The sequence below is a fragment of the Enhydra lutris genome, unplaced genomic scaffold, assembly GCF_002288905.1.
Source record: "Enhydra lutris kenyoni isolate GAN:26980312 unplaced genomic scaffold, ASM228890v2 scaffoldscaffold56, whole genome shotgun sequence".
NCBI classification, from domain to species: Eukaryota; Metazoa; Chordata; class Mammalia; order Carnivora; family Mustelidae; genus Enhydra; species Enhydra lutris.
This window is the reverse complement of record NW_019154140.1, coordinates 13348375-13372710: the sequence shown is the minus strand read 5'-3', so window position 1 is coordinate 13372710 and position 24336 is coordinate 13348375. Positions and strand designations below refer to the sequence as shown.

Genomic DNA, 24336 nt, shown 5'->3' with positions numbered 1-24336 from the left:
AAACTATTACAAGTGAACGTCAGGGTGAAGATGAAAGTAACCCAATTAGTCTGGGTTTTGAGATGAAAGGAAAGTGATTCAAATGCCAGTTCTGAAAGCTGCAATCTCTGTACATTGAACTTTCAACCTCAATTTCATCATGTTCATTTACCTATAAACTGGAAGTAATAATGTTCACTTTCTAAGAAGTTTTGTAAAATAAATACTGCATGTGATTTGCTTAATACAGAGTAGAGTGTGTAGAATATTATCAGTAGATGTTTTTTCTCTTCCGTACCTCCCAAAACCCTAAAGTCCGTTCTAGATGCCACAAATAAAGCTCAGTTCTCCAGAAAGGTGAACTTCCAATGGCTTATCATAGTTTCATCCATTTTATATGTTTGTTGTATTTTTACATGGTCTGTTCTTTGCCTATTTTTTAATATTTGGAGGCATTTGATCTGCCTAAGGAAAAATACTTCTGACTAAGAGAGATTAGTCATTAATAGCACCCCAAAAAGTTGTTGGCAGGATTAAATGAGTCAATACAAAGAAAACAATAGCTCTAGAAGGTAGGAATTGCTGAAAATTTGTATGTTATCTTCTACCCCCTTCTACCTCCTTTCTCTTCCTCCTCATTAGCATCTTAATTATTATAAATGGTATAAATATTTTTAGTATGTATGAGTCTCTAACCTTTTAATATTTTGAAGTACATATTTGTCTTTTTTTTTAAAGATTTTATTTATTCATTTGACAGACAGAGATCACAAGTAGGCAGAGAGGCAGGCAGAGAGAGAGGAAGGGAAGCAGGCTCCCCACTGAGCAGAGAGCCCGATGCGGGGCTCGATCCCAGGACCCTGAGATCATGACCTGAGCCGAAGGCAGAGGCTTTAACCCCCTGAGCCACCCAGGTGCCCCCATATTTGTCTTTTATTCCCAGTCCTCTGGTGATTGTGTTTACTTAATTTCATGGAAATGACAAAGAGAATCAGAGTTTTCTAATAACATTCATTTCTATTACTGGGTAAGAATGAAAAGTTCAGAAATCCACATCTATCCTGACACTCTTTCCATCAAACTAAATGCCCAGTGTCTCTTCAAAGGCAAACCACTATCATTCAAAATCACAATCATTAACCCAGATGTTTTACTGCATTGAGCCCAGAATTTACAGAAAATTCTGAAACAATATTCAGTTCATCAAATGTATTGAGGTCAAGGATTGGGAAACTTTAATATGGGAATGGAAAAACAGGGAAAATACATAACTCTAGTAAAGGAAAGGGAGTTTTGAGAAAGTGTGAATAATAGTATTTACAAGAACGTCATCCTTTTAATGCTCCTTATACTTTCATTTACTGGAGAAAAACATAACCTTTTGGATAGTGTCTTTAAAGGCTTGCTTTACTTGCTGGTTCCTGAGGGTATATATAAATGGATTCATCATAGGAGCGACAGAACTATTCAGAATAGCCACTCCTTTGATCAATGATGTCTTTTCTTTTGCAGAAGGGTTGGCATACATGAATATGCAGCTTCCATAAGAGATGGAAATGACAATCATGTGTGAGGAACATGTAGAAAATGCCTTTTTTCTCTGACTGGCAGAGGGCAGGTTCAGAATTGTTCTAATGATGAACATGTAGGACAAAATTATTAATGCCAAAGTGGAAAGCAGAATCACTATGGCAGAGTAAAAACCGATCACTTCTAAGAGCCATGTGTCTGAGCAAGATAATTGCAAGAGGGGAAAATAATCACAAGCAAAGTGTTCAATGACATTGGAACCACAGTAATCTAACTAGAGAAAAAGAATAACTAGTGGGAAGATATTTAAGAATGCTGCTAGCCAAGCACAAAAGACAAGTAAAATGCAGACTCTTTTGTTCATGATGGTTGTATAATGCAAGGGTTTTCAGATGGCAACATAGCGGTCATAGGACATGGCAGTTAGAAGGTAAAATTCAGTTATACCCATGAAGATGAAGAAAAACAACTGAGCTGTACAATTATTGTATGAGATCATCTTATCTCTGGTGATAATTGTGCCCAGAAATCTAGGAATACAGAGAGTTGTAAAGGATATTTCTAATACAGAGAAGTTCCTGAGGAAGAAATACATGGGGGTCTGTAAATGGGAGTCAACCAAGATGAGAGTGATGATGGTCAAATTAGCAGTGACACTTAATATATATATGTGATAATTAAGAAGAGAAAAACATAATCTGAAGCTGTGAGTCATCTGATAGCCCTAGAAGAATGAATTCTGTGGGTACTGTGCAGTTTTTCATTGCCGATCCTTTCTTACCCACTAGAACGGAAACTGTATGTTCCCCTATAGGACATAAAAATTTAAAACAGGATTGAAGTTAGAGTACAGAATCTTAAATATATCCACAGTGATGAATAATCTATGAAACCCAAAAACAAATGTTTTCCTTCAGCAACTCTCCAATTTCTACTGGACCTCACGTTCAAGTAATGCATATTATTTGAAGTTAAATACTGATTTCTTTTTGTTGAAAATGCACTGTCATGGGCCATGGATAAAAAAATCTTATTCTAACATTTAAGCAGAAGCTACTTATTTTAATGTTTTTTAAAAATAATATTCTAATTATTCTTGAAAATATTTAGCTCCTTTTATAAAAAAACATGAAAATATTCTAATTGATATTTTTCTTTTCCTCAATATTCTAAAAACTACTCTGGATTATGGATAATCTAAATACAGGGTTTCAAATCTCACAGGGGTTATTTGGGCCCACCTCCACATTTCATATTTGGAGACCTACATAGTTTAGGAAACTTCCACAAGTTTACACAATTAGTCACCATAGTAATCATCTCACTGTACAACGTGCAAGTTTATCCATGGGAATGTTGGCACTCCCTCATAAATTACTTTCTTAAGAGTTTGGTTGATGCTATCACACTCTTATCACTTTTTTTTGCTTTATTGATAAAAAGATCTAATGGACAAGAAGGTAACCTTCCATTAGTAAATTAAATAGTTGCCTAGAGTAGTTGAAATCATTCAATGCATAATCCTTTTCTTTTCCTTTTTCTTTTTTTTTTTTTTTTGTTATAGAATACTGCTATGGAAAATGAACAAGTGGATGTCAAAATAACATCAACTGGGAAGCAGATATTCTTTCCAATTTTAAATATAATCCTTTGTATGTGACAGAGTACATTTTTAAATTAGGTAAAAATGAACAATCCAAGATTTATTTCTGTGTTCCTGCTTTAGGATTTTATTAATAGTCTCTTGGTAGTAAGCAATTATTTAATTTTTAATATTGAAATGGTTGTAAATCCACAAACATATATGCAAACATGATCTTTAAAACATTTAAAATGAAGATTCCATATATTATATTGAAGAATAAAAAATTTACTTACTTCCTGATTCTTCTTGATGACCTAGTCTCAAATTTTAACAACTGATTTGCTTAAACATTTACACAATTTCAGAGCGGGTAAATCGAGTTAGCAAAATATTTGGTTTCTACTGTGCTCTCCAAACAAGTATGTTGATTTAACTTTTTCATGGTTCTTAGGGATTATAATTCTCTTTGACTCGCAATATCCTTCATTCCTGATATTATAAAATGCTGACAACATTTTATTATAATTCAACTCATTCTTGCTTTTCATCTCTGTCTCAAACTCTATATACAATTCAGTTACACCTAGGTTGCCTAGTACTTTCCCATTTGCCTCTGTTCATATAATACAAAGCACTATTTATTCAATCATTTTTCTTTCTATTCATGCAAACATTTAAAATCAATATTTTGTAATTCTATGATTATACACCTATAAAACCTAAGTAATATTTTCCTTAAGTTCATGGACTGTTATATTTTCCTGCAAACACTGTTTTGAGACACAGAAAATATGGAATGTTCTTCATGTTTGCCATACAACTGGAACTGGACTTATTTTATCTGTGTCTTTTTGTTGGTCTGGGATAATTCATTAAGTAAATAGAGTGCCAAGGATAAGAATCCTTAAAGACAGAGGTGAATCATTTTTATAAATATTGATTAAGAACTACAAACAGCAAAATGACTCAGGTAAATGGGTAAATATACAAACGACAAGATCCTAAGTATGTGAAAGCTTGATTTAGAATTTCACTCTTCTATTGCTTCTCGGCCTTTTGGCTAAGATCAAGTGTAGAATTTCACTCTTCTGTGATTGCATAAGGAACCCACATTTTTCTTCCAGAAACTGGACTTGTCTTCAGTAGAATTAGTGTGCTGATATCTTTTGAATTTTGGCTATCTAGAGAAGAATTCTTTATCAGGATGAAATGGTGGAAAACACTGCTGTGGATTTCTAGTATGACTGATTGTCTTCTGAAATGGACAACCTCTTAAAGACCGATGAGGAGGTTTATACCTACATCGACCCTTTGAATTTAGGGAAGCCATTCCCAAGCCCCTCCCTAATGTGGCTTTTGTTGCCTTTTGACTACTTTCTTCACTGTGTTATTTACTTCCATTAAACAGTTATTTATATTTGTGCATATGACATCTTCTCATATTGAGAATATTTGTGAATCAATAAAATAAATATCTGGAAAGCTGGCATTGGATATTTTGACTTGTTTATTTCCAGAATTCCTTGAATGAAAGATGTCATTTTTATTACCTGAAGGGTAATATAGTATAGAGATATAGGAGCGCCTCAATGGCTCAGCGGCTTGGGCCTCTGCCTTCGGCTTAGGTCATTGTCTCAGGGTCCTCGGATTGAGCCCCACATCAGGCTCTCTGCTCAGCAGGGAGACTGCTTCCCCCTCTCTCTCTGCCTGCCTCTCTGCCTACTTGTGATCTCTCTCTGTGTGTCAAATAAATAAATAAGATAAGAAGAAATACATATGAATATCATATGTACATATATGTGTAATATAAATTTATATTTAACAATTTATTTTCTTCGCAGTTATAAATGTGGGCATAAAACATGTGTGCATTTAATACAGTAGTGCAGTAGTAGTGCAGATTATCACTATTTGTGGGAGGCAGGATGCAGATTATTTACAAGATTGAAAGATGAGAGTATTTGAAAGTGGGACAAAAGAAAGAAGTGGGAAGGATGAACAAACCACTGACTCACACATAGGAAAATACGTAGATGCTCAGATGTGTTGAATTTATAACTGCTACACATTAAAATAAGCATTGAAAATATTTATTCAAGATATTTCAGTGGAGATGGTGAAACTGATTCTCTACTTGTGAAAATTCTATTCCTTTGCCTTTAGTTTTGTATTCAAATAGCAATTCTTTTTATATTTTACTCAGAGCTTTTATTGATTACCAGGCACTGACCATAAAATTATCTCATTTTTTCAAACAGGCAAACAATACAAAACCATCTGAGGTCAGTGCTATTATTATTCAGGAAAAGAAAGATTCTGAGGCAGAAAGAATTTAAAGTGTCTGGTGTTCACCATTTGTGTGTTTCTGAGCAACACAATCTTTAGTGTCTCACAGGGAAAGGGAATGAATTTCTATCTCACAAAGCACTGCACTTCATGAAATATCCTATTAGACATGTTTCTTCTCCATATCTTTTCTCAAACTCCTAGATACTGGATTGTCTCTCTCTTTCCTCCTCGATCAATCACCCTCTCACTCTCTAACTTTCTACCCTTACTGCTTTATTCCTACTTCCTAATAGCTGTCTATTTTCTTTTCTTTCTTTTCTCTAGGCCTCAGAATAATTTACTTTTAATGAAGAGGGATTACACCTGTTACCCTCCTATCCACAAGCTAGTAGGCATCTGCTTTTTAATAATGTGTCAATTATCTCCATGTATTCTGAGGTTGATGAGTGACTATGTTTTAAGTCAATGAAATATCGTTCAAGCTACAGGTTTCACTCTCCTCAGAGAGTGGAAGATGGATTTTAATTACAAATAATGGTTTGCTGTAACATGTTCTAAATCAAATATGAAATTTGTTAAATCAAATGGTTAAGGGATCCAAATCTTTTAAGACTTTCTCTAAAACCTGAACTGGAATCCTATTACTTGTTACTTCCAGTATGTATTACTAATCATTTTCAGTGATATATTATCATGCTTTTGTGGAGGTAAGCCCCTCCACTAGATGTCTGGTTGGCCTCGTACTTACTGATTACCATCATTTAATTGAGCTATTATTCTATAAGTTGAATTTTTAGTCTCAGAAGTCTGTTGATTGACAGATGATGTTGGACCTGATAAGTTACTAGGTGTAACCCATATAGTTAAGAGAATCTTTTTTGTGTGTGAAAAAAAATAAGGGTTTTCATCATGGAAGTTCCTACCATTAGAAATTTCTAATGCAAACCTTAACAAGAACTGTTCTCAATAACTTCATGAAAAATCAATACACATCAAATAAACTGATTTTTGCATAGTTGTCAAAAGGCCTAATGTAAAATAAAAGATGAAAATGAACACCAAATGCCTTAGAAAATATTCAATTAATTATTCCTTTGTCATACAAAATACTGAGTTTTGATAAAATGCACATTTTATATGATCACTGTTTTAAAAGCTAACTCAGTGTTATGTACATTGTTACATGTGTTTATGTTGGGTAAAATATTAAGTCAGAACACTTCGGCATTGGAACATTTTTAAATTATTCAAATGTATTTATGTATTCAAAAAATGTTTATCGAATGCCCACTACCTGGCAGATGCCAGTTCTAAGGGAAGAGTATTAGTGATTCTGGTAAAAATCTAACAATGCATCTCAGGGGGTGGAGATGAGGGGCTGATCTGTAGAGCTGATCCTAAGATGTGAAGTCTCTCACATGGCAGGTTTCAACAAACTGATGTGGGCTTTCTGAATGCAGAATTGAGAAGACACAGCACAACCAGCTTTTGGGAAGTGTCTAGGCAGGCCCTGCACCCTGCTGCGGGGACCACAGCATTTTGTCTACAGAGGGGACAGAGATCTCTGCTCTCCTAGAGTGAGGGATGTGAGAGAAAGCAGACAATAAGCAATGAACATGATTGATTCCTAAATTATAGGGTCTTTTATAAATTAGTAAATATTTTGTAAAGGAAGAGAAAACTGAAAAACCTTGGAAGTGGGGGGCTACTATAATTTTATGTAGAGAAATTGGGGGAGGCCTTATTGAGGTGACATGCAGCTATCTGTGAGAGGAGTGTGTCTGGTTTAAGAACCATCTAGTGTAAATGCACTAAGGCTTTAAGAGGAAACATCATGTGATTTGCTAAGAAAGATTTATTTTTTTCTTCCTTTCCAATATTAGTAAATGTATTGGTGCCTGTCCTGCTAGTCTCCTGGATAGAATATCCAGTATAGTACTGAATAAACACAGTGATAGTGAGCTTGTAACTGAATTTTGTTAAAATGATTTTTCTATGAACAAAGTATACCATGAAACAAATAAGGTTTTGCATCATTTGCACTTAAATGAATTGTATGTGTAAGCTATTATATCGAAAGAGCCAGAAAAGGTATGAGAAACTTAAAATCTTAGGTGTTATCAAGAAGAGCAGTTTAAAGTCAAGCATTTAAATACACTACTAAGGGGCGCTAGGTGGCTCAGTGGGTTAAGCCTCTGCCTTCAGCTGAGGTCTGGATTTCAGGGTCCTGGGATGGAGCCTCAGCAGGGAGCCTGTTTCCCGACCCCCTCTCTCTGCCTGCCTCTCTGCCTACTTGTGACTTTTCTCTCTGTCAAATAAATAAATAAAATCTTAAAAAAAATTAATACACTACTAAGAAACAGTAAATGTACTCATATCTGGTACCTAGGATTATTTATGTCTTCAGGCTTTTTTAAAGAACTGATATAGTTTATGTGTTAATTAAGGAGTTGCTAGAAATAAGGGCTACTTCATGTTTCCCATAAATAAATGTGACTTCATAATTGCATTTTAAATTGGTAAATTATATGACACAGAAAATTTTAAACTGGGTACTTGAAAAATACTTTGAGACCTCAAAAAGAGTAAATATATCACTTTCTTAGTGATAGTTTTTTACATAGCTACTAAGTATGCTATCATATGGAGAGGATAGTACATGTAATATTCCAATAAGACTAAGTTATTTACAGTTTTTGTAGAGTAAAATAATAATAATGTTAAACATGACTATTTTCTGAATTCCTTCAAAGAATGTTTCTTGGTGAAATCATAAAACAATTTTAACTCGTTGATCTTACAGTGTCTTTTTGTCTTTCTTTGATTTTCTAAGTTTCATTGTGAAAAAATTGGTATTTAAAAATATTTAGAAGAAGGAAATGAGGTCAGTCTCATAGAGAGTGAAAAGACTATCTCAAAGGAACGGAAATGCATGAGAAAGTGATTGGAATTTAAGTGGAAATATATATATATAATATATATAGGAGATATTATATATATATATATATATATCTCAGTATTTCTCAAATATCTTCAGTATACTGCTGGCAATAGAAATATAAGCAATGAAACAGAACTCTAGTGAGACTATGTGGATATTCATAGACTTTTGCAGGGCCCTGTTTCCTATTTACTTGTTCTAGACTATGTCCCTAATTTATGACAACATTTTTATTTTTTTTTTTATTTGCTTGAGAAAAATACAATCTTCCTTGCCCTGTCCATGAAGGCTCGCTTGACTTGCTGGTTCCTTAAGCTGTAAATAAAGGGGTTCAGCATGGGGGCTACTGAGGTGTTTAGCACAGCAACACCCTTGCTCAGAGACACTCTGTCTTTTGCTGCTGGATTAATGTACATGAAAATGCAGCTGCCATAGGAGATGGAGATGACAATCATGTGGGATGAACAGGTGGAAAAGGCCTTTGTCCTTTGACTAGCAGAAGGAAGCCTCAAAATTGTTCTGATGATATATATGTAGGACAGAATTATTAATGCCAAAGTGAACAGTAGAGTAAACACAGCACAGGAAAAACCCACTGTCTCTAGGAATTTTGTGTCTGAACAAGAAAGGTGTAGTAAGGGGAAATAATCACAGGTAAAATGGTCTATAACGTTGGACTTACAGTAATCAAGCTGTATGAACTGCATGAGTGATGGGAATATGATTAAGAATGAAGCCAACCAAGAGGCAAAGACAAGGAGTATGCAGACTCTGGGATTCATGATGGTCATGTAATGCAGAGGTTTGCAGATGGCAATATAACGGTCATAGGACATGGCAGCCAGAAGGTAAAATTCAGTGACTCCCAACAGAATGAAAAAAAAACAAAAAAACAAAACAAAACAAAAACAAAAACAAAAACAACTGAGCCATGCAATCATTAAAGGAAATGGTTTTATCTCCTCTAATCAGGGTGCCCAGGAACTTGGGTATGCTGACAGTTGTGAATGAAACCTCTAGCAAGGAGAAATTTCTGAGGAAGAAATACATGGGAGTCTGGAGGTGGAAATCCAAAAGGGTAAGGTGAGCATGTAGGTGATGAGCAGAAAGACAAAGATCACCCCCTAAAGCTGTGGGTCATCTGACAATTCCAGGAGGTTAAACTCTGTTTATCCTGTGTGTTTTTTTTTTTCTTCTTTTGTGTAAACTAGAGGAGAAAACACAAACAGAAGGATTAGAGAAAGGGGATTGCATATGGGAAGCCACTGGAATTTGTCTCTGGAAGTAAACTAATTTAATTTAGTTTAATTTATTTAATTTAATTAATTTAATGTAGGAGAACTTTAAGGCAACTTAATAAAAGTAGGCGACATGTTTTAAAATAAGTTTTTACTATCTGCCACACTCTGTGTTTTACATAGAATGTTTTTTCAAAAACCTTTATTTCACAGATTGGGAATTGATTCTAAAAAGATTTTAAAAAATCTTATCCCCATTACATACCCTACATGAGAAGAACAGGAATTTTAACCTAGATTTCTCTGAATATTTGATAACTGGAATAGAAATGCTTCCTGTTGACTCTTCAGAGTAATTCCCTGAAGGATTCCCTTCCCATTGAGAAAATCTTTGTCCTCTTCCAACCACAAATTGTCTCATTTCCTCATTTCTGTCACCTAATTCCTTGTATTATTACTTAGTAGTATAACATAGGAAAGACAGTATGTTTGGAGGGAGGTCACTCAAATGGGGATGTGACCAAAATTTGAAAGTCAGTGAAGTTCAATTTTTAACACTGTGACAAAATTCCCAAGTTTTCACTCTGGTTCACATTCTTCTTTTCCAACCTCCTATTCCTCATCTGAAGCCACAGTTAATGAATTTTTTGACATGATGTCCTTGGACTTTGGACAGCACAGAGTTGACAGAAGGCATTGGTAGAAATTTAGGTCAATCTACACATTCATGAGATAAAGAAACAATGTATTTATATCTAAAATTATTTTATAGAACATTTTTTCCTTCAGAGTTTCTTCTATCTAAACGTTGTTGGTATTATTCTTTATACATGAATTCTGCTTTCTATCCCATATTATAATTTTATATTTTTCCTTTTATCTACATGAGTATTCAGTTATAAAGCTTTATTATGTCAACACCTTGGAGTATAGGATAAGACAGCACATGAAATCCCTTTGTATTCTTTTCCTGAATAATAATGACAATAATAATACAATGCATTTTAAAGCTAAATTTTTCTCAATAAATCAAACCAGTCCATTATCATATCCCTCATTCTGTGCATTCTCACTAAATAGTAAAGTGTTCAATTCAGAGTCATTAAGGAAGTTTTGCAATAAGATACTTAGTTTAAGATGTAGAATTATTGATTACTGGTATATAATACATCATAATACTGTGAAGTTTCTTGATCTTTTTTTCCCCTTACATGTCTGAGTTCTCTTTTCATTCACTTCACACTGTTTAGCAAAAAAATGTTGCTGTTGATTATTTAAGGCAAATTCCAATTGAGATGGATAGTGCCAATGCTATGGCGAAAGCATGTGAAAGTCACAGAAAATGAACATTTCTTTTGCTGTTTCTCAGGACTGGAAAAAGCAGGCTGAAGAGCTTTTAAACAGACATCACAGTGACATATTTTGTAAACAAACATATGGCAATTCAAGTGTATGATCAATATTTCAATCATAACAGTCATTGTTCTCAATGAACAATCCTCTATCATTAACACTGTGTGTACACTCTTTGGTTTGTAAATTATTTCTGTGATGTTTTTGGTAGAGTGATCAAAAATATATCCAAGACTCTAAAACATCATTTCAAGCTTTCCTTCCTAACTACCTATCCACGTTTCTTTTACCCAGTCACATGTAACTTATGTTCCCAAGATTTGTAGTCCCATTTGCTCCTTTCTTTTCAATGAATTCTACTCTGTCATGGATATCTAATTGTTGAATGAAGTGTGTCATTCATTGAAAGTGAAAATTAACATATTGTATAAAGAGCTACTTGCTATTTTGTTAAATAACTGGAAATGATTTTTAGGACACTTCTGCCATTCCATATACATTTTGAAAAAAGAATAATAGCATTCCCCAGATTGTCCAATTTAAAGAAACAACAATTTTTAAAACCTACTAAAGATGAAGAGATTGTTTTCTTTATTTTTGTAGTAAAAAGCACCATGATTCCACAATATAATTGGAAACTAACTTTACCATCCTGCACTCTCTTCTTAATTTAAAGAGAGAGAATTCTTTAACTCTGTGTGTTAAATTCTCTCTTTGTAAGTTAAATCTCCTTAAAGAAAGGTGTGAACACATATATTCAAGGAAATTTTCGTCCACAAATTAGTACACAATTTTCCAATTCTCTTTCTCTCTCATGTGACACTCCTTTTCTTGGTGTTAGATTTAGATGTGAGGCTAATTTGTCAAATAAGAGAACAAAATATTGGTTTAACGTGGTATCTTGTAATAATTCAGGTTTGTAACAAGCACTAACTTTTTTTTTTTGTGGAATGATTCACTCTATTCCTGACCATGTTTACTGACAACTAATGTCATGCAAGAACTTTATGGTGACTGAATATAAAAAAATCTCATGAAGGACCAATTTAGGTTTTTTTTTTCCAGATTATTACTTTAGTAATTGTCTCAGAATTTCCTCAAATTGGATCAGAATCTTGTTTCCCTCAGTCCCCTGAAAAAAAAAAAAATCACCTTGTTTTTTTCCTAATAGAAAGGGAGAATTTGGATCCCAAATCAGATCAAAGCATCAACCAGTATGAATAGGAATAATGAAAGAAAAGCAGTAATCATATAAATTACTCTCAAAATCTGTAGGTTTTCATAGAGATATTCTACATATATCCTGATTATCTCAATTTGTTAACTAGGTATCTATATTTGGGTATAATTTTTAATTGTAAAGAAGGAAAGGAATTCTTAAAAAACATAAACATCAGAACTTAATATTTATTTATAAGGAATGATATTATTCCTTATTATTTATAAGGAATGATAAAGCCCACTTGTGGGCTTTGCCTTCAAAGAGAAATGGATTAAAAATGCAACTCATAGTATTGTGACTTTGGACAAGTTACTTAATCTCTCTGAATTTTACTATTTCCTTCATTTAAAGAATAGGAATAATAATTCATGGAATATTCACTGGGACTAATTTAAGAAAAAGTAAAATTAAATCATACAAAATTTGTATAAAATGTACTCCCAAACAGTGGTTAATATTATCTTTATTCTCCCAAAAATAAAGTCAATGAACATATTTGAGGAATATAGCCCCACTTTAAACACCAAAACCATTTTTGAGACAGTGAAAGACTGTATGCACTTATCTCATTTACTCAGTATGAGTTATCTATGTTAATTTGAAGAAACTGACAATGAAAGAGATTAAGTATAATAAGTAAGATCAAACATCAGATGTTAGATGATAGTAGAATTAGAATTCCTAAGTCTTTCTGCCTGAAACCAGAGCATTTACTACTTATTAAACACATATTCAATGAGGAAGATCAAATTGAGAGACAATAATTTTATGAAAATTAATAGAGGAATGTGGGGCACCTGGGTGGCTCAGTGGGTTAAAGCCTCTGCCTTCAGCTCAGGTCATGATCCCAGGGTCCTGGGATTGAGCCCCACGTTGGGCTCTCTGCTCACAGGGAGCCTGCCTCCTCCTCTCTCTCTGCCTGCCTCTCTGCCTACTTGTGATCACTGTCAAATAAATAAATAAAATCTTTAAAAAAGAAAAGAAAATTAATAGAGGAATGAATTATTATGACAAACAGGAAATGTAACATACTCATTTTTCATAATCCTTGGTAAATACAGCTGACATAAGAAACCCAAATTATTCTATGTATTCCATATAAAGTTAAGGTAAACATTAATCAATCAGTGTTAAGAAAAAGAAATTTTCCATTGGCTACAACTTTACAATCTTACCTCTATTTGTCACACAAATGACATCATCAGCTGGTTGAAATGGTTAAAAAAAAAAAAGCAAATTGACAACTATTTCAGTTTTAGGTTAAGAGATTCAGTATTTTAAAAATCAGTCTTTCTCGATACATTGGAGTTACTTTATTTCTGTAGCTAATATTCTTTTATACACTTTTCCCTAGCTATGGGAGCAAAAATAGTGAAGAGAAGTTAGATTTGGTGTTACGTTGGACCTTTTGGAAGAAGATTCCATGTGGATTTTCTCTTGCCTAAAGCACATGTTTTATTTACCATATATATCCATGTCTCAGAGCAAATACTCCAATGAATCAAATGTGCCAACAAGGGCCTAGAAGAAAATACACTAAGGATTGTACAAATGTTATCAATAGTTGCACCAATATTGGAACAAGAAACTTTTGGGATAATGCCTAAAGAGATAAAAAGGGCATAAGAAATCAGCCAGAAGCACATGGAATATTTTGCATATAATCTAAATGAGAAATAACTAAATGTGCACAGTTTTTTGGGGACATTTCCTGAATTTCCTAAATCAGGATTTCTCTCAAGAATAGAATCTCCTATTTCTTCTTTTGCTGAGTAAAATACTGAGACGACTTAATTTCATATGAAAACATTACATTTTTATCAGATACTAAAACATCTCCATAAAAGTGGCACTCCAAGCTAGTAAGTATCAAATAAATTATTCAAAAACACTGAATATAGAATGATAAGGAGAATGGGATAGAGTTCAGCGCTCAGTGATTTCCCATTGAAAGGCATGAAAAACTATGGATTAAATATTCATTGAACTCTTCAATCTTTTCCAAGAATCACTTGAAGTCATTCTCCCATCATAGTAATGGTGCTAATTCTTGAGTAGCATCTACTACCCAGAAATTCCCTTTCCATTTGAAAGATGTGCTGGGTTTATCCCTGTAATTAATGGAAACATAAAATCTAGGAAATGGGCAGGATTTTACAATTCTGATTTCTTTCTGTCTCATTTTAGAAAATTATCAAAAAAGCAGTCTGTTGAATCAATCACTATTTTTTTCCTTCAACATCAATATTCCTTCAATATCTTCATTGATCTGCTACATTTAAATAGTATACAAAGCACTGGGAATAAAACAGAATCAAAATAGATAAGATTTCTATTGCCACACAATTACCAAAAATCAAGGTAAAGCCAAATGAGAAAAAATGTTCTGAAAGTTATAAAGTAACCTATCAGTTCAGAACTTTTTTTAGTACACCAAACCATTTTTTAATCAGCAAATTTACTCCATTATACCAAATAATGTATACTATTGAACCCATTATTTTTAGTCATTTTTCAAATATGAAATTGTACAAAATTGTACTTTTAATATTTTCTGACTTTTCTGTTGATTTCCATTTCACCAAAAGTTGCCCCAAAGTAGTGATTTTTTGCTTGTTAAATATTCTAAATTATTCTGATTCAAACACAGTATTTAATAAATTATGTGATCCAAGTAATTTGAGAGTGATGATCTAATTGTTCATATCAAAGTTAATCAGTAAAACCAGCATATCATTAAAAAGAGCTATTTTAAGAGATACCTAATTTCTATTGAAGTTTTCATATATACATAAGTTTATTACTTTCAGGACTTAAAACTTCTAAAAAATATTTTTAGTTTGATATATAAGTGTCTATGATATATAAGAATATCAATGGAAGGCAGTGTATCACAAGGATTTTTTTTAATGGAGTTTTAGATCCAAGAGAGATAGGTTCAAATTCAAGCTTTGTTATTTATTCACATTAAAGGCCTTTCTTTCTCCATTTCTTTTTTTTTTTAATTTCTTTTTTTTAAGACTTTATTTATTTATTTGACAGACAGAGATCACAAGTAGGCAGAGAGGCAGGCAGAAAGAGAGACCGGGAAGCAGGCTCCCTGCTGAGCAGAGAGCCTGATGCAGGGCTTGATCCCAGGACCCTGGAATCACGACTTGAGCCGAAGGCAGAGGCTTTAACCCACTGAGCCACCCAGGCACCCCTCTTTCTTCATTTCTAAAAATATTTAACAATGTAAATTTTTAGCGAATTAAATAAAACATAATATGTGGAGCTCTCTGTTTCTATAAGAAGAAGTAGCTTGAGACAGATCAATAATCATGCAAGGAATGTATAGAAATGTGAGATTAAACAGAAAAATAATGTGGTCTAAGACATACGACACCTTCAGTTTGCAGTTCTGCATGTAAGAAGTCACAAATCACCACCTGGGTATAACAATAAGTAAAAAGAGGAACAGCCTGAAAAATCAACTCATTTTGGATCCTTAGAGCAGGCAAATCACTGCCCTCAAGATTGAAAATCAGACAGATAAGTATAAGAAGTAAAGGTTTAAGGGAACAGAGGCTCATGAGCAGGAACTGCCATAAGGTCCAGTGCTAGAGTACGAAAACCTGAAGTATAATGTCAGAAAAATCACCTCATGCTTCTTCATGGGAAGAGGAAAAGGAACCATTTTGAAATACATGAGAGTGCTGTGCTCTTAAGAGAGCCAGCCCTCACAGAAATCTAGCTGACCAGAGCCTAACCTGCTGGGACACTATAGAGCTTAAATGACCCCAGACAAGGAAATACCCAACTCTAGTATCCTCTAGGCTTCCATGTGGGAAAAAGGAAATACCCAACTTCAGCCCACTCTAACCTTCCTGTTCTATTTAAGTAGGGAGAAAAAACTGAGAAACACTCATGAAGTTTACTGTCCAGAGGCCGAGGCTCACTAAGACACTGAGCTCTAACCATAGGACTATAGAATCCGTCCCCTTCTCCCATGCCTAACCGTAACATTTCTTTTTCCTTTTTTTTTTCTTTTATTGTGATTTTTTAAATTAACATATAATAATAACATATAATTAACATTATTTGCCCCAGTGGTGCATGTCTGTGAGTCACCAGTCTTATACAATTCACAGCAATCACCATAGCCCATACCCTTCCCAATGTCCATCACCCAGCCACCCTATCTCTCCTCCCACACCCCCTACAATCCTCAGTTTCTTACCTGAGTTTAAGAGTCTCTTAGAATTTGTCTCCCTCCCTGGTCCCATATTGTTTCATTTTTCTCTCCCTTTCTCCCACAACCTCCTGCCCAGCATCTTAAATTCCTCAGAGAGATCATATGATAATTGTCTTTCTCTTATTGATTTATTTCACCAAGCATAATACCCTCTAGTTCCATCCACATCATTGCAAATGGCAAATGGCAAGATTTTTTTTTTTTTTTTTTTTGAGACTATCACATTTCTGAAGGTCTACTTGTTCTGGTTTTGTTTTGTTTTTGTTTTTGTTGTTGTTGTTATTGTTGTTTTTTTCCCAGTGCATTGTATCTGGGTGTCAAGAAAAGACAAACATAACAAAGGTAAAAAGAAAATTGGAGAGGCAGAGAATGATTCAGAATGAGACATGGGAGAGGTGTTAGAATGTTAAGACTGGAAATTTAAAATAAATGTGATTAATATTGCAAGGGATCTAGTGGGTAAAGTAGATGAAAAGTAAGAACAGAAGGGAAAGATAAGCAGAGAGTTACAATCCAAAAACCCCATACAAAAAACAACCACAACCACCACCACCACCACCAACAACAACAAAAACAATTCCTGAAGAGATAAAGAATTCATTGGAGAAAATAAATTAAATGTGTGTGTTGTCAATATCCAGGCTGGACGGAATTGTTAAGAGAAATGCTTTAGAAAGAAGGAAAATAATATAGTTCACTATGTCAGAGATTTACATAATGTAAGAAAGAGCACTGCAGAAAGAAGAGTCTAAGGTAAAATAAAAAAAAATATTTGTTAACTTAGGGCACTTGACATACTCTAGGTATTGTAGGCTGCTGAGAACAAGAAGGATCTAGGTGGCAAGACGTTGTTTCAAGGACCTGAGGTAACACAGAAACAGAGTGAGCAAGAGATTACAAACTCCATGAAATAAGAAAATAAGGAAACGGGCAAAATCTTCAAATTGGGAAGATCTCCATGGAAGTGTGAGAAGGCACATCCTTGGAAAAGGTCTGAGAGGACCCCAGAATTTTGTGGACTGAAGCTGGACTGAAGGGTGATGGTCTTCCTCTATACAAATCCAGGTTTATAAGACTGGGAGAGGCCGTTGTTTTCTCAAATGTATCAACCCAAAGGTGCAAGAAACATGAAGAAACAGAGAAAAATTCTCTAATCAAATAACAAAATCTTAATTAGCAGAGTCTAGAGAAATATAAGCACATCTGACAAATTATTCAAAATAACTGTCATAAGATACTCAATGAATTAGGAAAGTGGCATGTGTTTTAGTTTTATTGCATTTGCTTCAAATCTTTAACAGGTATAAATAGTTTTTTAAAGATTTTATTTATTTATTTGACAGAACGAGTGAGAGCAAGAGAAGGCCCAAGTAGGCAGAGCAGTGGTCAGAGGGAGAGGGAGAAGCAGGCTCTCCGCTGAGCAGGGCACCTGATGTGGGACTCCATCTCAGGACCTGGGATCATGACCTGAATGGAAGGCAGAAGCTTAACTGAATGAGCCACCCGGGTGCCCCAAGTATAAATACTTAAAAAAATGGTAGAGAACATGAAAATTCTATAAATAGTACGTAATATCATGATCAATATTTACCCTGTAATATGCACTAAATTTCACAAAATACAAAGCTCTACATTTAAAGTGCAAATCACAACTACTTATTACTTCTAAGAACGGAATTTAATATACAATAGTTTGGGAGTGTGGATTTTTTTAATTAGCATATAATGTATTATTGGCCCCAGGTGTACAGGTCTGTGAATCATCAGGCTTACACACTTCACAGCACACACCATAGCACATACCTTCCCCAATGTCCATAACCCGGCCACCCTACCCCTACCCCCTCACCTCCAGCAACTCTCAGTTTGTTGTGAGATTAAGAGTCTCTTTTTTTAAGTGTTAAGAGATCATCAATGAACTACTTGAAAACACACAGGAGAACATACACTAATTTTGAAACTATACGTGCCATTTAGGGAATTTATTAACAGAATTAATACTATTTTCCATATCGTGCTGTAGGGTATGTATTATAGAAATACACTTCATTTCCACAAAGTTTTGTAGGAGAAATAAAGTTTACCATATTTTAAAATAAGTCAATAAACAATGCATTGAAGAAACTTTGGTACGGAAGTGGAAGAAATGAGCCGGGAAAATATTTAACTATAATGGGGCATATGAGAGACTATAAGAAGAAGCATACTGATATAGATATTTAGGAATTTCAGGATTTTACCTAGTTACTCTTTAGACTCTCCTTCCCCCCCGCCCCAGGAGAAATATTTCATTTACTTGAGGAAAATACTACTTTATGGACCACATCTCTGAAGGCTTGTTTTACTTGCTGGTTTCTCAGAGTGTAAATGAAGGGGTTTAGCATGGGGGCAACAGAGGTGTTGAGAATAGCTACTCCTTTTGTCAATGATGCCTTTTCTTTTGCAGAGGGGTTAGCATACATAAATATACAGCTTCCATAAGAAATGGAAATGACAATCATATGAGAGGAACATGTGGAGAAAGCCTTTTTTCTCTGACTGGCAGATGGGATTCTCAAAATCGTTCTGATAATATACATATAAGATAAAATCACCAGTGCCAAAGTGAATAGCAGAGCAACCAAAGCAAAGTAAAAACCAATCACTTCTAGGAGCCACGTATCTGAACAGGATAGTTGTAGAAGGGGAAAATAGTCACAGGCAAAGTGATCGATGACATTGGAAGCGCAGTAATCCAGCTGGAGCAGAAGCATGAGGGGTGGGAAAATGGTCAGGAACCCGCCCAGCCACGCACAGAGCACAAGCACTGTGCAGAGTTTCCTGTTCATGATGGTGGTGTAATGAAGGGGCTTGCAGATGGCAACATAGCGGTCGTAAGACATGGCATTTAGAATGTAAAATTCTGTCATCCCCATGAAAATAAAGAAAAAGAGTTGGACTGCACCGTTGTTATAGGAAATAGTTTTATCCCTGGTGATAATTGCCCCCAGAATTCTAGGAATACACACAGTTATAAATGAGATTTCTAAGAAAAAGAAGTTTCGGAGGAAGAAATGCATTGGTGTCTGTAGATGAGGGGCCACCAAGGTTAGGGTGATGATAGTCAGGTTTCCAGTGACACTTAATAAGTATGTGATAAATAAGAAGAGAAAAATCACAATCTGAAGGTCAGGATCATCAGAAAGGCCTAGCAGGACAAACTCTGTGATCACTGTGTGGTTCATTCCTCTCTCTTTCTCTCCCTCCTTCTCTCTGTCTCCTGTTTCTTTAAAGATATCTAGATGGCAGAAGCATTAAAGGGAGGACATGAAAGGTGTAATTCATGATGATCAATATCACCGTCACTGATACAATTATAAAATATATTCTATACTTCATGTTGATCATATTTTGATCCTCTTGTTTGCATTTGGTTATAATGCATATTTGTGAGCTTTGCTTTATTAGTTTTCTTATTTGAAATGTAGCAGAAGTTTGTTAATCTTCAAGCAATAATCTTTCTTTTGTGATGTATTTACAAGTTATACCACCACCTAAAAACAGAAATGTTCTTAATTCCATCACAAGGTAAAAGTGAAAGAAGGCTTAAGTAACAACCTTATACATCTTATGACATAAGAAATCAATTAATGATTTTCTTAGCAAGTAATTTATCACCATTAATTATTTAATTTAATCATTAATTCTATTTTATATATTAATAATTTGGGGTATAATTTTCAAGATAGTGTGAGAATGTTGTATACATATATAGTAGCATATTATACATACTTACTGTATGAGAGAGTTAATAGCCTTATTATTTTATTTAACAAATAAGGAACATATTCACTTACTCATTTATTGTTTTTTCTTGTAATTCCATCAAAATTAATGTTTCACTAATTTTTCATTAATTTTCATATCTTCTGTGACTTGCTAGAAATATACATACAAAAATATTTTTATTTTTGAGCTTAAAGGGAGCTTTTTTTTTTTTTAATTTTACACTGAACCACAAATTTGGAAAGTAACTATTTGCCTCAGATATTAGCAGTTCTGTCACCCAGATTGTTGCCCAGTGCATATTCCATTTGAACATCCTTCTTTCTGAGCTATTAGCTTTATGAAAAAAAATTTGGTCCTCTTGTAATTCTGTCTCACACTTATCTTTTACATGAGAACAGTGATCCATAAGGATATTTCAGAAACATACAGGAAAATGTCTTCTATTTGTACTAGCATACAAGTAATTCCCAGTTGTGCTGGATATCCTGTGCTATAGATTTTGATTATTAAATTTATGACAGTTATCTCCTTTATATTTTAAGAGTCAAATTTGTGCTGTGAAGAACAGCATGCAAATCATTGCTTCTCTGCCAGACTCCAGCAAAGTTCATTCTGATCAAATTTGATTCGATTTGATTAGATTTCCTTTGATGGCTCAAAGGAAACAGTTCAGGAAATAAATACAAAATGTCAGAAACCTTAAAAAATATGGAAATAATATGATAGTCCTCTTCAATAATGTTGATCTAAAAACTTAGGAAAGCACTAATTAAAGAGAGGACTGAGAAGGATATAACATCATTGGTGTATGAGTGCAGATTCTTAAACTAGATTGATTTCCCTCCACTTGCACTTATAGCTCAAATTTTCCAGGTCAATTTGTTTTGACCTCAAAAGAAAGTTGTTCATTGATCTCGTGGGAACAAGACCAAGTCCAGGCCAGACTGTATATTTATAGACCATGAGGGATTCCTGGAAGCCATCCTTGCATTTCTCAGTAGCCTTTTAATTCTTCTCTCTAGTGAATCTCCCTTGAGAATGGTTGTGTTCATCTTTGTATTCCACAGAGGACCTAAAATCTTGACTTCTACAAGATAATTACTTCCATTAATCACAACTTCTTAATATTTTGTGAGTAATAAAAACTGTTGTGAAACCTTTTTTATAAAAATAAACAATCTAATTTATTTTTAATCATCTGGAAATATAAATCTTTCTAAATATGCCCTTTTTATTATTTATCCTTAGACTTTCTCGATGTTGAAGCATTGAGAAGCAAGGTTATTTCATAATTCTAAGTTAAATAATAACTATTATAAGGCACATATTGTGGTTACATTTTTTTAAAATGCCAATATACATGTTAATTTAACCCTCAGTACAAATAGGAATATTTAATTGCAGTGTCAATTTGCCCATCTAATTTTTAAACTTGGCCTTTATATTTATTTGTCTTATCTTTAATATTCTAATGAGAAATATCACCAAGTACTAATATTTTATTTATTTGAAATTCTGGATAGTGAATTATTATTGATTTTTAAATGTCATTTTTTATATTTCCCAAATATTTTGATAATAAAAATTATACTACATGTAATCAGTTAAAAGTAAGGCATACATTTGTTATATAATTATATAAACTAATAATACACATTAAATAATAACTATTTAATATTAAATAAGTGCTGTATATCTTAAAAAAATAACAAGACATACGTACTTTAACATAAAAAATACAATTGTCAGTTTGTATAATCAGATAATGACATAGTCACCGATACAGAAGTAGATCACAGTTGGAATGCAAGACTTTTAGGAAATTACTTACTGACTTTTTACTTACTGGAGGAGAGGAATTAGAACAGAGTGGGGAGGAAAATGCAGGCATAACTGAAATTTATGACTGTGAATAATGTGTTAAGTTACTTAAAGGATCAGTCAGTAAAGAAGAATGCTGGAAGATGTGGCTTTATATCATAGGGAGTGATACCCTTGTCCACTTCATTTATATTTTTTTCAGCTATGTTGCGCTAGAATTAACCTATATAACATTGTGTAAGTTTGAAGGGAACAATGTGTTGATTTTAGACACTTGTGCATTGTGAAACGGTTACCAAGATAGGGTTAGTTAGCCCACCTTTCACTTGTATATTTACCTTTTCTTTTTTGTGGTGAGAACATTTAAGATTTACTCTCTCAGCAACTTTAAGTATATAATATGGTAATCCTGTAGATCAGTTCTGTTGCAAGAATGAAATGGTGTCATGTTTTTACCCTAGAAGCCCAATTAATAGGCAACAAGAAACTCTCTCATATTCATGGGGGGCACAGGGGCAGTAATGCTCATATGACTGCATTCTTATTCCCAGGATTTCCTATGATCGTTATTTAGATTCTTAATCCAGGTTTAGATTTGGGGACTTTTCTTTTGCAAAAATTTAGGTTTGGGAATTTTTTTGCAACTATCAAGAGGAGACACATGTTTAGTCTTCTTTTTTTATTCTTAGCAGCTACTGTTGATCAATGGCTGGATCCTTTAATTCATGATGTGATGCAAAATGGCTATGTTCTTAATCTGTTATTTGCCATTTGTTTATTCATTGTTACAGTTTACACGAGAAAGCCCGGGTGAATACCTACTTCATTTCTTATCTGTAGTCAGAGTTGGTTGTCTAGGATCTTTTTGTTGGTATCTTTAGGAATACATGGCTCTATAAATTTTGTATTTATAGATTTTGTAGGTCATATTAGTGATTGACATACGTATTTCAAGGGAGATTGAAATTGTCATCCCTCTCTCTTTGGAGTACTTTACTCAGGGGGGAGACCCTTCTCTTTTGGACTGTACACTTTTCCTCTTTGATAGTTTCCTTTGCATCTTGTAGGACAAGTGTTTCCAGGCTCATGCTACACTTTTCTGTATTAGAACTGGACTGAGTCATTTCTCCAAAGAGGCCTCATTACATTGGTTAGGAAATGTGAATCAAGGTAAGAAACTGGGTACTAGCTGTGAAAATTACTATGAGTTTGATCATCCTTTCTAGGTATTTTCAGTGGATAGGGCCAGCACACAGAATTTTTTAAAAAGATTTCATTTATTTATTTGAGACAGAAAGAGCACAAGTGAGAGAAAAAGAGGGAATGGGTGGTGGGGGGGGGGAATGGGGGGAAGAACAGAGGGAGAGGGAGAAGCAGACTGCTCACTGAGCAGGGAGCCCTAGGTGGGGCTCAATTCCAGGACGCTGGGATCATGACCTGAGCTAAAAGCAGCCGCTTAACCCACTGGGTTACCCAAGAACCACACACACGTATATATATATTTTTTTAAGTAAAATACCTATGAGTGTAATTTCAATCTATCATTCAAATTTAGGACTACAATATTTCTGTGAAACTCCTTCTACCATATACATGCATATATATATATATATATATATATTCTATATTAATATATATTTATTAATATGATAAAGATATATACATATATCTTTAATTTAAAGTGTTATTTATTTGAGAGAGAGAGCATAGGTGCGGCAGGAGGTAAGGGTGGAGGGAGAAGGAGAAGCAGACTCTCATGCTGAGCAGGAACCTTGGTGCAGGGCTCAATCCCAGGACTCTGGGATCATGACCTGAACTGAAGGCAGATGCATAACCAACTGAACAACCCAGGCACCCCTTTATATATTCTTTATCTCATAATGATTGCCCTAGCTATGAATGGAAATAGAGAAGATTCTAATATCGTATTAATCGTCATTTGCTTCTTTTCCTCACGCTGCCCATAGAGCAGCATTAGAATAATAGTGACAGCACTATTCACCATATTATTCCTACCTAGGAACAACTTAAGATTTTTTTAAGCTATTGTTTTTGCTCTTAGATTGAATCCCACTTGGACATACAGTTCAAATATAGCACTTAAGATCTCTTGGAACAATTCCACACCATTTGGTTATCTCACTAACTAAATATATATTTAATATACTTATTCCAGTTCAGTGTAATGGCTTATGCCAGTAGGATACACATTTCTTTCCACTCCTTTAAACAATTTTGACTTGCTTTCTAAGGATTCCTGAGACAGATTCACGGAGCCATTGAAAAGTGAAACTAGAGGGGTGCCTGGGTGGCCCAGTCAGTTGAGCCTCTGACTATTTGTTTTGGTCCAGGTCATGATCTCAGGGTCATTAGATC

The 24336-nt window shown here is 34.2% G+C and overlaps 1 protein-coding gene and 2 pseudogenes across 1 annotated transcript; all 3 read right to left on the bottom strand.

Moving 5' to 3' along the window:
* Positions 1 to 1333: 1333 nt before the first annotated feature.
* On the bottom strand, positions 1334 to 2273 carry LOC111157939 (annotated as a pseudogene).
* Positions 2274 to 8566: 6293 nt separating this feature from the next.
* Positions 8567 to 16127, bottom strand: LOC111157770 (annotated as a pseudogene).
* Positions 16128 to 18659: 2532 nt separating this feature from the next.
* LOC111157875 (olfactory receptor 6C3) lies at positions 18660 to 19595 on the bottom strand. Its single transcript, XM_022519580.1, has one exon. The coding sequence runs from the start codon at positions 19593 to 19595 to the stop codon at positions 18660 to 18662; it is 936 nt and encodes a 311-aa protein (XP_022375288.1).
* Between the last annotated feature and the right edge of the window lie 4741 nt (positions 19596 to 24336).

Coding starts and splice junctions, on each gene's coding strand:
- LOC111157875 (XM_022519580.1), bottom strand. CDS start 19,595: ATGAACCACACAGTGATCACAGAGTTTGTCCTGCTAGGCCTTTCTGAT.